Source organism: Elgaria multicarinata, chromosome 2 (assembly GCF_023053635.1).
Source record: "Elgaria multicarinata webbii isolate HBS135686 ecotype San Diego chromosome 2, rElgMul1.1.pri, whole genome shotgun sequence".
In the NCBI taxonomy this organism is placed as follows: Eukaryota; Metazoa; Chordata; class Lepidosauria; order Squamata; family Anguidae; genus Elgaria; species Elgaria multicarinata.
In genome coordinates this window covers 430,217-445,171 of record NC_086172.1, presented here as the reverse complement: position 1 = coordinate 445,171, position 14,955 = coordinate 430,217, and the positions used below count along the sequence as shown (strand labels likewise).

General features: G+C 41.4%; 1 protein-coding gene across 1 annotated transcript in view; it reads right to left on the bottom strand.

Moving 5' to 3' along the window:
* Window positions 1–14,182, bottom strand: part of COL4A2 (collagen type IV alpha 2 chain) — a 266,143-nt gene extending 251,961 nt beyond the window's left edge. The window contains exons 1-2 of the mRNA XM_063115898.1: window positions 14,108–14,182; window positions 13,891–13,951 (exon numbers count right to left, since the gene is read on the bottom strand). Of these exons, the coding sequence (XP_062971968.1) occupies window positions 13,891–13,951; window positions 14,108–14,151 (105 nt within the window). The 5' untranslated portion in view covers window positions 14,152–14,182. The remainder of the gene's footprint in view (window positions 1–13,890; window positions 13,952–14,107) is intronic.
* Between the last annotated feature and the right edge of the window lie 773 nt (window positions 14,183–14,955).

The window sequence follows — 14,955 nt, the reverse complement described above, 5'->3', positions numbered from 1 at the left end:
GCTCCCATAAGAACATAAGAAAAGCAGTGCTTGATCAGAACAAGAGCTCATATAGTCTGGTATTCTGCTCACACGGTGGCCAACCAGCTGCCTATGGAAAGCCCCAAACAAGGACATGAGTGCAACAGCACCCTCCTGCTCATGCTCCTCAACAACTAGTATATGGAGGTATACTGTCTTTGATACTGGGGGTAACATATAACCATCATGACTAGTAGCCACTGAGAAAACAAGGCCAGAAGCCTTGATATACCTGCTCTGTACATAGGCCTCTGTGTGCAGTTGCTTCTTGCAAGTGAACTGCATTATGGGATTGGAATAATGTACATGCCAGAATGTGCTGTAATGCTAATGTGCTGTAATGTGCTGTTATATCAGCAAGGAAATTCTTAAATGGAATGTCTAACTGCCAAGACCTCTTGTTATAGCAGAAGACAAATAAGCTAGCTTGATAAGGAGGACTGACCATCCAGATCAATCTGATATTGCCAGAAGAGTTATGGGCCATCTGTTGATAAGGTATAATGAAGAAGTTTTCTTTGATCTGTCTTTCTTTTGCTTTAGAACTTTGCTAACTGCTAATTGGTTAAGATATTACTATGTACCTGCTTTTCACATTGCAAGTTGAGAAGTACTTTGTCTACAGGACTTTCTTCATACAGCTGTATTACGCACAATAAAAAGTTGCGTTACAACCAACGTGGATTTTTTATCTTTGACACCACCAATAGTCTTATCCTCCATGAATTTGTTTCATCCCCTTTCAATGCCATCTAAATTGGTGGCCATCACTACATCTTAGAGTAGCAAATTCCATAGTTTAACTATGCACTATGAATTTTCTTTTATCTCTCTTGAATCTTACATCAATCAGCTTCAAGGGATGACCCCAGGTTGTAGTATTATGAAGGGGGGAAGAATCCCATGTACTTTCTCCACACCATGCATAATTTTGTACACCTCTAACATGTCTCTCTTACTCACTTTCCCCCCTAAGCTTGTCCAAAATGTTATAATCTTTCCTCAAAGGGGAGGTGATCCAACCTTTTGGTCATATTAGTTGCCTGTTTCTGCCCCATGTTGCAAATCCACAGTATACTTTGAGATATACTGAACAGAACTGTACACAGTATTCCAAGTGTGGTCATACTACAGAATTGTATATAGACTTGTATAAAATTTGTATGTATGATACTGGCAGTTTTATTTTCAATTCCTTTTTAATTATGCCTAAAATGAAATTTGCCTTTTTAACAGCAGCCACACAATGGATTGACAAATGTATTAATACAAATGTATTAAGCTCGCCACCACAACTCCAAGATCTCAGTCAGACACTAGCTCAGATCCTATCACAGTATGTGTGGAGTTGGGGGTGGTGGTTCACCCCAACATACATCATTTTACACTTACATTGAACCACATTTGCCATTTTAATGCTCATTCTTCCAGTTGGATAGCTTTTGGAGCTCCTTGCAATCCCTTTTTGTTTTAACCACCCTAAATAATTTGGTGTCAGATATTAAGTTAACCATCCAGTAATTTACTGGATCTCCACAGGATCCCTTTTTAAAAATTAGCATTACACTGTCCATTTTATTATTACTTTCATAGAATCATAGAATAGCAGAGTTGGAAGGGGCCTACAAGGCCATCAAGTCCAACCCCCTGCTCAAGACTCCCTTCCTGAAAATCTATATGTTCTATATTTATTGTGGTGATGACAGATGAAACCAAATATAACATTCCCTAAATGTCTCCTGAAAACATACATTTTTAGACAAGCTTTCCCTGGGCTATAACTTATTCTGGTTTTATGTGATATTTTTAAAGCTTGACCTGTTGTATGTTATGACTTTAATTGTAAACTGCCCAGATGGCCTCGGCTATTGGGCAGTATAAACATGCAATAAATAATTAATAAATTGTCCATTTACACCATTGTCATCCAATGGTCTAATTGCTTATGTAGCTGGTTTCCTGCTTCTGATATATTTAAAGAATTATTTATTGATATTAGCAATATGCTCCTCAAATTGCTTTTTTGCATTTCCTATGCCCTGCTTGGATTTCCATTTTGCATATTCGCGTGCCTTTTTGCTCCCTCATTTGGGCAAGACTTCCATTTTCTGAAGGAACCTTCTTTTCCCCCCTGACTTCTCCCTCCAAGCTCCAATAAGGTATAGGTTAGCAGAAGGCTCCCTGCTGATTGGAAGAATTTTCAAATCTTTCTAGAAGTTTTCAGTCCCCACCTCCTTGGCTTCTCCACCACCACCAGTTCCCCAGTTTTTCTTTTTTTGCCTGTTGAGGGCAGACATAGGCAGGATCTACATGACTGCTTTAAAACAATTTATAACAGTAGTGACAACTGTTGGGGATCAAGACACACTCCATTTTCAAAGTGTCATATCCTGCTTGGCGTAAATCTGGCCATAGAGCATCATCAGGCAAGCCTTTTACTACATGCTCATTACTCCCCACTTACGGATGTTCGCAGGTCCTTTTAAGGATGATGCCATCTGCTTCCCATGCATCTCCTGCTCCTTCTTGCGTTCTTTCCATTACAAAATAGACCCCTTAGAAACTGATTATTTTTTCTGAAGCAGAATGTGCCGCCATTTCCTGCTGTGTGTAGGAAAAGTGGCATGATAAAAACAGCCACTGAATGGGCCACATGGTTATTGTTTACTTCCTCTTTCTTCCACTGTGTGAAAAAAGAAGAGGCAGGGAGGAATGCGATGGCAAGAAAACACTATTTCCCCCCCGTCTGATGATGTTCATACTTTCTGGACTAGAAGCCTTTTCTCCCTTGTGCCCACTTGTTCCCCCTACATAAGAGGGGACTCTATGCTCAGGGCTGAACTTCTGGCAATCTTCGCAGAACAGCAACCAGAGAGCGATTCTATGATTCTGGCATGGGCTGTATCATGTTGATATCTCTTATGGCATGTAAGCAGGAGAAAATACAGCCAGCACCTTCCTGATCCCTTGGGAGTGGAAGGTAGGAAGTGATACTGTAGTCGCATCCAGAATTTCAAGGCATAGCCCCTCCCCCCATGTCCAAGAGCCAGCTGTCCCTTGGCATGTGTGCCCAGGCCTGGATAAACTAAACACCCAACAGCCCTCTCTTGCCTGGGAGGGCAGGGTAGTCAGTCCTTCTTGGGGGGCCTCCCTTACTGGAGCCATGGTTGTACCTTGAGTTTTTGCCATCACGCATGCTAATTTATTTATTTATTTAATGAAAGTCCATTGGCTGTTCTTTTCCAGCTGTCTACCAGGGCCTCCAGAGCGTGTGGACGTTCTTGGACGATGAGTGCTTCAAGGTGGAAGGAGAGCCAATGGCATTTCTATACCATCCTATAAGCCAAAGCTCTCTATGTGGTTCACAACAATTAAAACAATAAAATACAACTTAAGTATAGAATTTAAACCACAAGGTGCCAGTTTTAACCTATAAAGCTCTACATGGCTTGGGACCACAATACCTGATGGAACGCCTCTCCGGACATGAACCTACCCAGACACTACATTCAACATCTAAGATACTCCTCCAGGTGCCTACCCCGAGGGAAGCTCAGAGAATGGCAACAAGGGAGAGGGCCTTTTCACTGGTGGCCCCTCAATTATGGAATGATCTCCCCGACGAGGCTCGCCTGGCGCCAACATTGTTATCTTTTCGGCTCCAGGTCAAGACTTTTCTCTTCTCCCAGGTATTTAACAGCATATGCTGAATTTTTTTTACTGACCCCAGAATAGTTGTTTTTAAATGGATATTGTCTGTTTTTGTATGTATTTTATGCTTTTATGGTTTTAAATTTTGCATATTTCTTTTTAATGTTCACTGTTTTAAACTTTTGTAAACCACCCAAAGAGCTTTGGCTATGGGGTGGTATATAAATGTAATAAATACCTAAATAAATAAATAAATTATTGGAGGCACAACTATAGTCAGCAATGTAAGAATTCCGTAATGTTAAATGGAAATCAGGCGGGTGGGTTGTTATAATCTTACTAAAATGGAAAGGGTCTCACTAAACTTCCTGAAAATTGCATATGCCAGAAAGAAAGGCCTATTTTATATAACATGGATATTTCAGGAAGATTGGTTAACAATTGAGGGAGAAAGGGCAGTTAACAGAAAAAAACCACACCTCTATCATGCAAAAGTGTTTCTGAAAATGGGTTGGCTACCGAAATGTAGGCTGACCATATTTTGGAAACTAAAAAGTGGACAATATGGCTGCCCTACAAGGAAGGGTGCCCACCCCAACATACCCAGACGCCAAGGTGGCATGGCCTTGGTCACATTCTATACCTCACAATTAAAACAAACCTGTTCTACATAATATGTTAATGTTAAAATCACTGAAATAAAGAACAAGTGAGACATTCAATGTATCAGAAATTAACAATGGTGGCTTCTGACCTCCCTATCATATTTATTTATTTATTTATTGCATTTCTATACCGCCCAATAGCCGAAGCTCTCTGGGCTGTTTACAAAATTAAGACAATTCAAGTATAAAACAACTGTATAAAACCATAATATAAAATACAATATAAAAGCACAACCGAGATAAAAACAGCAGTAATGCTGTTATCTCACCTAACTCTCTTATCTTTATCTGTATCCTTTTCAGATAGGACAGACAGCAATGCCAGTAGGTTTACAGGGTCTCCAAGGCAGAATTTAATATTTCACCTTACCAAGTTTAGCTTCTGATGCTAGGTTTATACACAAACGAGTCCAAGGCCGACAACTTGGCAGTGACATAACCCCCCCCCCCAATCCACCCTGTTTCACCTCAAAAGCCCCGTCAGATAAATTCCCCCAAGCCATTGCTGGGGAAGGGAAGCTCAGGCAAACAACTGGTGCAGAGACCTGAGTTATATCAACCCTTGATTTGGTGTCACTCTGTGATTTCAACATGGGCATGATCTTGTAATAGAGAAGGAGTGGATGAGTTATTAGTGGTCTTTGCCCAGGCCCCACACCAAGCCCATATCAAACTCCTCTTGCAGCAGGTTGTCCCCAGTGGACCAGATCTCCCAGGTGAGTGCTAGGTCAGCTAACAGAAGTTCCACTGGGGAGCCTGGCACAGCCTAGAGGAGGGCACTTTCCGCTAGCAGGGTGTGGGGGGAGTGCTCTGCCACCTTAACCCCCTCCAGCCTACAAAACTTTCAGTTAGGATTGTGCTGTATGTAAATATAGATGAAAACAAACTTAATTATCCTTAAAATAACATAATAAATTATTTGGTATTTCAATCCTTTAATCCTTTATAGCACCTGGAAGATTTATATTTTATTTTGTACAAGTTGTTTATACCCTTGATACATTATTTATACAGCTTTTCTAAGTTTTATTTTGCTCATGGAGAATACGCAGTTGCTACCATCTATAGGAAAGATTTTCGAGGGATAGAAAATAATTTTCAGCTAGACATCTTGTTGCATTCTATTCCCCCTCCCCTGACATATCCAAAGCTTTTTCTCTACTCATAGAGATGTAAAGTGTATTTGCTAATGAACTCAAGGGCAATGCTAATCCTAAATAAATTAAGAATTTAAATCAGGAACATATATACTACTGCATGGATCCTTGGTAACTTTAACAAAGAGTCTTGTGATTCAGAAGAAGACTGTGTCCATGAAAGTGCATGCCAGAATAAATTTGCTAGCCTTTAAGATGTCACAATACTCTTCGTTATTTTTGCTGCAACAGACTAGCATGGCTACCCCTCTGGAACTTGGTAATTTAAGAATATGTTTTCAAAATATACCCAGCATTGCCCAGATATCTGACTAACATATGGTAGGGAAGAGGATCTGAGATACCTGTGCTCTGAAGACACATCACAGCACTTTTTTAGTTAAATGGTCAACCCACTACCTTATGGTGCTGGAGGCATTATGCCCCTGTTATGGAGCCACATAGAGGATAAAGCAATTTTAAATATCTCCTGCTGAAGAAATTTTCTTTATGGAATGTTCTGAAGGAATAATAGCAATTTGTACTGGTCATGACCATGAGTCATAGTTTGGTGGCAAGAGAAGACTCTTGGGAGTTACACCCAAGGCATACTTGGAGTTGTAGGCATAAGCCTCGGTTTTTTATTAAATTCTTTAAAAAAAAATTAAAATCCAAAATTTTATGTTTTTATATTTTTCTGATACATTATACGGTTAGAAAGGTAGAGAAGAATGTAATTGAGAATTTTTTGCCTAGGGGATGTATATAAAGGGCATCGCAACAGAGAACGTTGAATGTCCTCCACTTCCCCTGACTCACAGATGCAGAGTCTTTGGTGCACAGGGGTGTTCTTAAATCTTCCCTTTAAATAGGCCGAGGGCATACACTGAAAACACAAAGCTGTAAATGCTTTTTTAAGTGGTGCCAGCGTAAGATTGATAAAACTACTGCTCCAGCCCAAAATATGTTTTGTGTATTGGGTACCAGGAGGAATATGCCATTTGGGAAAATAAATTAAGGTCCTGCCATTTGGAATCAAGGTATTTTTTTTTCTTTGATAAGTTGTTTGACTCTGTTAGAGGAATAATTTGGTAGAGCTTCCACATTAAACCCGTAATGACAGAGTATCATACTGACTTGAGTTTGCCCAAGAACTTCGAGACAAGGATTGTAATTGCTCTAAATAGCATTTTTTTCCACTCATGCTAGCCAGCTTGAGCCACTATTCGGCTAGTGCAACATGTGCACCAGTTTGAATGGAGATTAGCCCTGTTTCAGCCCTTAAAAGGGGGGCAGGTGTTCCTTTGGGGACAACCAGCAATGATTTCAGAAAAGAGTTCTGCACCACTTCTAAGGGGAAAGCATTACTGTATCCCCAGATCTCTGCACCATACAATAATAATGGCATAATCTTCTTTTGGAATACCTCAACTGTGAGAGCAACCAAACTTCCCCCATGAAATCTGGAGAACCATAATAAAGAATGAAAAGAATGGGAGGATTTCAACTTAACTGTGAGCAAGAGTGGCTTCCAAGCCAATTTTGAATTAAAAACCAAACCCAAATATTTTAAATAATGTTGTTGTTCAATGGGTTTGTTATCCAATCTCCATCTGTGAGATTTTTCCCTTCTTCCCAAAGACCACCACTGTAGTTTTAGAATGACTGTTAGCTGCTCATTTGTGCAAAAGACGTTCAACTGCCTCAAAAGTCTCTGCATCCCAATTAAGGTAGCAGAAATCAAAACAATATCGTCAGCCTACAAAAGAACTGAGAGTTTAGCATCTTGAATGGAGACTGGAAAACATTCTAAGCCTCTCAGGCCATAGCTAGACCTAAGGTTTATCCCTGGATCATTCAGGGGTCAAACCTGTTCATCTAGGTGACACACAGGGGATCCAGTGCTCAGGCAGGGGCGAACCCTGGATGATCCCAGGATAAACCTTAGGTCTAGCTGTGGCCTCAGTTCTTGAACAATATCATTTATATAAAAATTAAATAGAAATGGTGCTAAGAGGCATCCCTGTCGGACTCCTCTATCAGTAGGGATATTATCAGATAGCAGCTCATTTGCCCCAAGTCTAACCCTGAGGGAAGTATTAGTATGCAGCAATTGAATTAAGAGCAGCCTTTTGTCGATATTAGTGGTGGCTAACTTTTGCCAAAGGCGTCCCCTGTCTATTAGGTCAAAGGCAGAAGTGAGATCCACAAAAGCAGCAAATAGCTCTTTTCCACCATTTTGTGAATATTTTTGGATCACATGGTGGAGGATAAAACATTGATCTATTGCGGATTTACCCTTCATAAACCCTGATTGTTCTTCAGCAATAATGGCATTTTGAGTTGCCCAAGACTCCAACTTTCCCAATAAATTCTTTGAGTATAATTTTGATACAATACTCAATAGACTGATCGGTCTAAAATTCTTTGGGTCAGCCTTGGAACCTTTTTAATGAATAGCGACAACTATGCTTATTTATTTATTTATTTATTTATTTATCATACTTATACCCCGCTCCTCAGCCAAAAAAGGCTCTCAGAGCGGCTTACACTTAGGGAAAAAAGACAGTCCCTGCCCTCAGGCTTACAATCTAATAAAGACATGACACACAAGGAAAAGGAGTCAAGGAGGGAGGGAGGGAGGAGAGAGAAAGAAAGAGAGAGAGAGAGAGAGTCCAGCAGGAGCAGGCCCGGATGTTACTTCTGCCTGCTCCTGTCCCCTCGGTCCTTCTTCTTCCCCACAGGGCCAAGAAGGCAGTTTGCCCTGTGGGGGGGGGAAGAGTCCAGCAGGAGCAGGCCCCGATGTTACTTCTGCCTGCTCCTGTCCCCTCGGTTCTTCTTCTTCCCCACAGGGCCAAGATGGCAGTTTGCCCTGGGGGGGGGGAAGAGTCCAGCAGGAGCAGGCCCCGATGTTACTTCTGCCTGCTCCTGTCCCCTCGGTCCTTCTTCTTCCCCACAGGGCCATCTTACCCTTATGCTTACCCCCCATCTCTGTAGAATTTTCCCATGAAAATGGGTGAACAATGAGGCAAGGACTGGGGACCACCAACCAGGATTTGATCTAAATAATTCTCCAGGGAGCATATCTCCTCCAGGAGCTTTTTTGGTAGGAAGATAATTAATCAGAATTTTTATTTCATCAACAGTACTGGGTCCCATTCAGCACAGTAAGAAAGCACAGATATATCTATGCTATAATGAGAGCTTCGGCTATTGGGCGGTATAGAAATGCAATAAATAAATAAATAAATAAATAATGGGAGTTCAAGGTGGCTCCTAAGATAGAGGGAAGAAAAGTGGGCATACCATTGTGCAGAGGTGATATGATTATTGGTAGGGCCATATACCTTTCTTGTCCCTTTTGACACCATAGCCCAAAATCTAGTTGAATCCCTTTCCATGGTTGCCTGGCCTAACTCCATCCAAGTGTGGTGAATATACTCTGCCTTCCCCCCCCCCCCTTAAGTAATTTTTTACACTCTCTTCAAAGATGTATATAGAGCCTGTAATTTCTAGCGAATCTTCCCATCTCAATTTTCTTATAGCTGTTGCTAAGATGTGCTTCTGAGTGGTGCATTGCACATCAAACTAGCCATAGTTGAACTGTTTAGCTGGATACTTAGGTTTAGGGCTGAACACAAAAGATCTAATTTCTTGGACTAATTTATCACAAATTTCCAAGGGGTCTGAGTGAATCAGGAGTTGGTCTCTTAGCAAAAGAGTCTTAGGAGACATAAGGAAGGAATTTATAGTGGCTTGTACCCTCCCATTCCAACGGACCATTTTGTCTCCTTGAGTTATTAAATTCTCAGGCGAAGGATGGCATGAATAGTAATAAAATAGGGCCTTTGGCTGTGTTCAAGTTTGAATAGAATCTCCACATGGAGAGGTTTCTTCATTAAATGTATTATTACATAAAAACCAAAGATAGCTTGGTTGATCACTAAGAAATGATTCCAAAGTCCACAGTTCAATTTTGATTCATTTTGGCCAACCAAAATGTCACAAAATAGTGAGCAAGTGTGCTGGAGAACTGTTTAGCAGGCTAGGGGGTGGGTATAAGGGGGGAGTTTGTTTGCTTGTTTTAAAAACAACAACAACAACAGGTTAATGTTATGGCTATGAGATCTGCATTTAGAACCAGTCTCAAAGATAGAGATTACAGACTGCATGTAGGTTCCCTCACACCTACATTTAAATCCAGTTTTCATCCACGGTTTCCCCCTCTGTTTCCTTAACAAGTCAAGTGCTGGGCACCTTCATGTCTGTGCATTGTTGCATTCTTTCAGCTCATGTATCTTTTTACCTGGAGCGCTACTGAGTGGAATATCAAGGCCCGCCCCTTGGGAAAAGTTTACAGGGGGGGAGAGCGAAGGTTTGGTTTGCATTTTTCAAAGGGTGGGCAGATGAACTATCATTTTAACTATTTTTTTTTGTAAAGTCGGTCAGGTCCCCTCCTTTGCTCCAAGGTAACAAAAATGTTTATATCTGTGTAAGTTTTAGAGAGATCAAGCTTGACATGGTGATCGCTCTTAAGGAGGGCTTTAGCTACCCCAAGTTTGAATCAGGTTGGTTCATCCCTTGATTTTAAGGATTTTTTAAAATGGAAATTAAAAGAAACACTTACATCTGTGTAATTTTTAAAGATAAAGAGATCAAAATTGGCACAGTGATAGATCTTGAAGATGGTTTTCAGCATGCCAAGTTTGAATCAGATATAGAACTGACTTTTAATAGTGTGGTCACTCAGAAGGTTTTTTTAAAGTCTAAAACAGCAAACTGGAAAGAAGTGCTCTGCACCCCTGTGCTTACTTCTGAGGTCTTACTTCTGTTTAGTCAGACGTAAGTCTCTCTGTTCAATGGGGTTTACTCAAAGGTAAGCATGCATCTGATTTTAGTATGACTTGGATGTAAATGCAGTTGAAATCTATGGGATTTACTCTTGAGTAAGAGAACCAGCAGATCTGTACTTGGAGATGCACTGCCTCAGATGATCAAAGGAATGGAGAAGCGATCCTTTGCACTGGTGGACTATGAGGAAAAGAGTTTAAGGGGGAATTAAAAAATTCATAAAAAATCAAGGGATGGACCAATCTGATTCAAATTGCGCATGCTGAAAGCCCTCCTTAAGAGCTGTGCCAATTTTGATCTCTTTATCTTTAAAATAAGGGAGCTGGAGGCAAGGAGCTGCAGACATTTCCCACATTTCTTTTGTGAAAATGCCTACTCAGGAGTTAGAATTATACAATATAGAAGGTAACAGTTGAAATAAACAACATAAAGTGATGCTAAGCAGCATACAAACTGCAATACTGAATGAGAAACAAAAATGGGGTAAATGATTTAAAGAAACGTTTTATATAATGCGCCACAATATATTTACAATATAACAGAAGGTTGTTAACAGTATAAGGCATGAGATATTTAGTGCTCCAACAACACAAAAGAAGTTTATAATTGCGAGACACTTGATAAACAATGAGAATTAAGTCGAGAATTATGGTTTGGGGAGTTTCCAAGTCCATCCATTTATGTTATCAGCAATTTTGAGAGTATCCTTATCATATTAAATGTGTGTGTGTATATATATGCATACATACAGTCATGTGAAAAAGAAAGTACACCCTCTTGGAATTGTATGATTTTACATATCAGGACATAATAACAATCATCTGTTCCTTAGCAGGTCTAAAAATTAGGTAAATACAGCCTCAGATGAACAACAACACATGACATATTACACTGTGTCATGATTTATTTAACAGAAATAAAGCCAAAATGGAGAAGCCATGTGTGAAAAAGTAAGTACACCTTATGATTCAATAGCTTGTACAACCACCTTTAGCAGCAATAACTTGAAGTAATCGTTTTCTGTATGACTTTATCAGTCTCGCACAGTGTTGTGGAGGAATTTTGACCCACTCTTGTTTACAACTTTGCTTCAGTTCATTGAGGTTTGAGGGCATTTGTTTATGCACAGCTCTCTTAAGGTCCCGCCACAGCATTTCAATCGGGTTGAGGTCTGGACTTTGACTGGGCCATTGCAACACCTTGATTCTTTTCTTTTTCAGCCATTCTGTTGTAGATTTGCTAGTGTGATTGGGATCATTGTCCTGTTGCATGACCCAATTTTGCCCAAGCTTTAGCTGTCGGACAGATGGCCTCACATTTGACTCTAGAATACTTTGCTATACAGAGGAGTTCATTGTCAACTCAATGATTGCAAGGTTCCCAGGTCCTGTGGCTGCAAAACAAGCCCAAGTCATCATCCCTCCACCACCGTGCTTGACAGTTGGTATGAGGTGTTTGTGCTGATATGCTGTGTTTGGTTTTCGCCAAACGTGGCACTGTGCATTATGGCCAAACTTCTCCACTTTGGTCTCGTCTGTCCAAAGGACATTGTTCCAGAAGTCTTGTGGTTTGTTCAGATGCAACTTTGCAAACCTAAGCCGTGCTGCCACGTTCTTTTTAGAGAGAAGAGGCTTTCTCCTGGCAACCCTTCCAAACAAACCATACTTGTTCAGTCTTTTTCTAATTGTACTGTCATGAACTTTAACATTTAACATGCTCACTGAGGCCTGTAGAGTCTGCGATGTAACTCTTGGGTTTTTTGCAATTTCTCTGAGCACTGCACGGTCTGACCTTGGGGTGATTTTGCTCTCCTGGGAAGATCGGCAACAGTCTTGAATGTTTTCCACTTTTGAATCATCTTTCTCACTGTAGAATGATGGACTTTAAATTGTTTGGAAATGGCCTTATAACCCTTCCCAGATTGATGGACTGCAGCAATTGCTTCTGTAAGATCATTGCTGATGTCTTTCCTCTTTGGCATTGTGTTAACACACACCTGGATGCTCCAGACCAGCAAACTGAAAAAACTTTGGCTTTTATAGAGGTGGTCATACTTGCTGATGATCAATTAATCACGGGCATTTGATTAGCAGCACCTGTCTGCTACTTAGCATCTTAATTCCTATGGAAGCAGTAAGGGTGTACTTACTTTTTCACACATGGCTTCTCCATTTTGACTTTATTTCTGTTAAATAAATCATGACACGGTGTAATATGTCATGTGTTGTTGTTCATCTGAGGTTGTATTTACCTAATTTTTAGACCTGCTAAGGAACAGATGATTGTTATTAGGAACAAACCCTCTAATTCTTCCCCTCTCCCCATGCCAAAAACACTATAATGGTGGTGAGTTTTATTGTCTTTACAACTGATATATGAATGTTTTGGATATATATGGGGTCTTCTAAGATAATATATTATCTTCTATTATGTTTTTCATTCTGAAGATGCTTAAAGCGAAACGGGCTTATTAAGCCAGCAGCCTGTTACAAGTTTCTTACTAAGCATTTTGCAACTATAAACAACTTCTGATTAATCAAGGAAAACAGGTTTCCTATCAAGCGCCTCTCAACTATAAATAACTTTTGTTTATAGTGCTTATTTTGTTCCACTGTTAACAATTTTCTTTTTCATTGTTTATCAAGCGTCTTGCAATTATAAACTTCTTTTGTGTCGTCGGAGCACTAAATATCTCGTGCCTGATACTGTTAACAACCTTCTGTTATATTGTAAATGTATTGTGGCACTATTATGACATTATATAAAACGTTTCTTTAAATCATTTACCCCATTTTTGTTTATCATTCAGTATTGCAGTTTGTATGTTGGTTAGCACCACTTTATGTTACTCAGGAGTAAGAACACAGAGTTAAATGGGACCTCTCTCCCTTCCCCTTTGCAGTGAGCGGAAAACCGCCCCAACTTCCTCTTTTCTTAGTGAGACCACCCTTAGACACACACACCCCAACAAAGAACAGGATGGTGGGATAGAATGCAATGACAGCAATACATGGGAGGGAAGAGTGCATTTATTTCACAGGGAGGGAAAATAATCCAGACTTTCCTCACTCCAAAAAGAAACAAAACATGGAGGGGAAGAGGCAAAATGAGTGCAGGACATGGCTGCAACATCGCTGATGTGATAGAGCTCGTAATCTAACTTGAGAAAGAGGAGAACTCAGGGCTTGCTCACTATTCTGAGACTTGTTGGTTAATCCTAATGACTGTGAATTATGGAATTTTTTAAACTATAGTTATGCCTAGAAATCTCAGCATAAAACTCTAAAAGTAGTCTGTACAAACACTTATGGCAGAAACATACTTTTCCAACTATTTTAAAGGCATTTCTGAAGCAAATCAAGATTAGATGAGTCAGAATAATGAGTACTCTGTAAGTAGCCCTAAGCAAAATAGTTCAAGCTCCATGGTGGAATGTATACTAAATTATTTAGTTTATTAAAAAAAAAATGATGGCAGACACTTGGCAATAGCCTTTTCCTGAAGCAATCATAAGCGTTTTGTGGGGATAAAATGTTTTTCTAAGAGAAATATGACAATTTACTTACAGCTTCCACATTGCTGCTTAGGAGCATAGTCAATCCCAGGAAAACCATATTTTGTATAACCCTGTACAGAAAACAGAAGCTTAGAGTCATTTCGATGTACTAAAAGTAACCACAGCCACCCATGATCAGGACAGCCCTAAAATGTCTCCCCTCACAATTAATCAAAATGAAAATAAGTGGATGAAAAAACACACTGAGAATAAAGATTCCTACTTACTGGTCAGTGAAGTGTTGTAAACGGAAGCGTTGCGAACTTCTCATGTTTGCTTACCTCTTCTTAGGGCGTTCGGGAAGAGAGCCTGAAAACAACCAGCGGGGAGGAACACACATTGCATGGGTAAATTAGCAATACCCAGTCGGAGGTGCCAGTTTTGCATGTTTTATTTCCGGGGACCGACACAGAAGCCACGGCATCAAGCATCTACATCGCTGCTAGCCTGACTGGGGAAGGGGCGCCTGGGTGGACGGGGCCGTTTACGAGCTCTCCCGGCTGCTGCCCTCTCCTCGCGAACCCCGCCACTCTGCCTTGGACGTTATTCCAGGGCTGCCCTCGCAGGTGCGCTCTCAGGCGCCTCCTTGGGGCGCGCGCGCGCGCGCAGCAAGCCGGCAGGCGCGAAACGCGAGGTGAGCCTGGGCATCGCGCTCCGCTCCAGGGCGAAGGGACGGTGAAAGCAGGGGAGCCCTGCAGCAGGTACTCACCTCCCAGCCACCTCAGACTCTCCCTCCAGCAGAGCCTCAGGAAGCGCCCCTATTTCCTCTGGGTCGTCGAAAGTACCGAGGCAACGGCGGCCTGTCTGGAGAGGCAGCCGAAACTGGCGTCGACGCCTCCCAGGCGGTGTCCAGCCCCCACGCCCTGGCGGGGGGCGGGGGGCGAGAGGCGGGAAAGGAGTGGCCGCTGCCTTCCACAAACGGGGGCTCAGAGCGGAGCGCGCCTGATCAGCTCTAGAGACGCCCGAGGCGGGACACGGGAGAGACGCAGTGCGGGATTGGGGCCGCTGGGCACGGCTACGACGTGTGCGTACCAGCGGAGCGACTCCCGCCCCGAGGATGAGCAGCAGCAGCAGC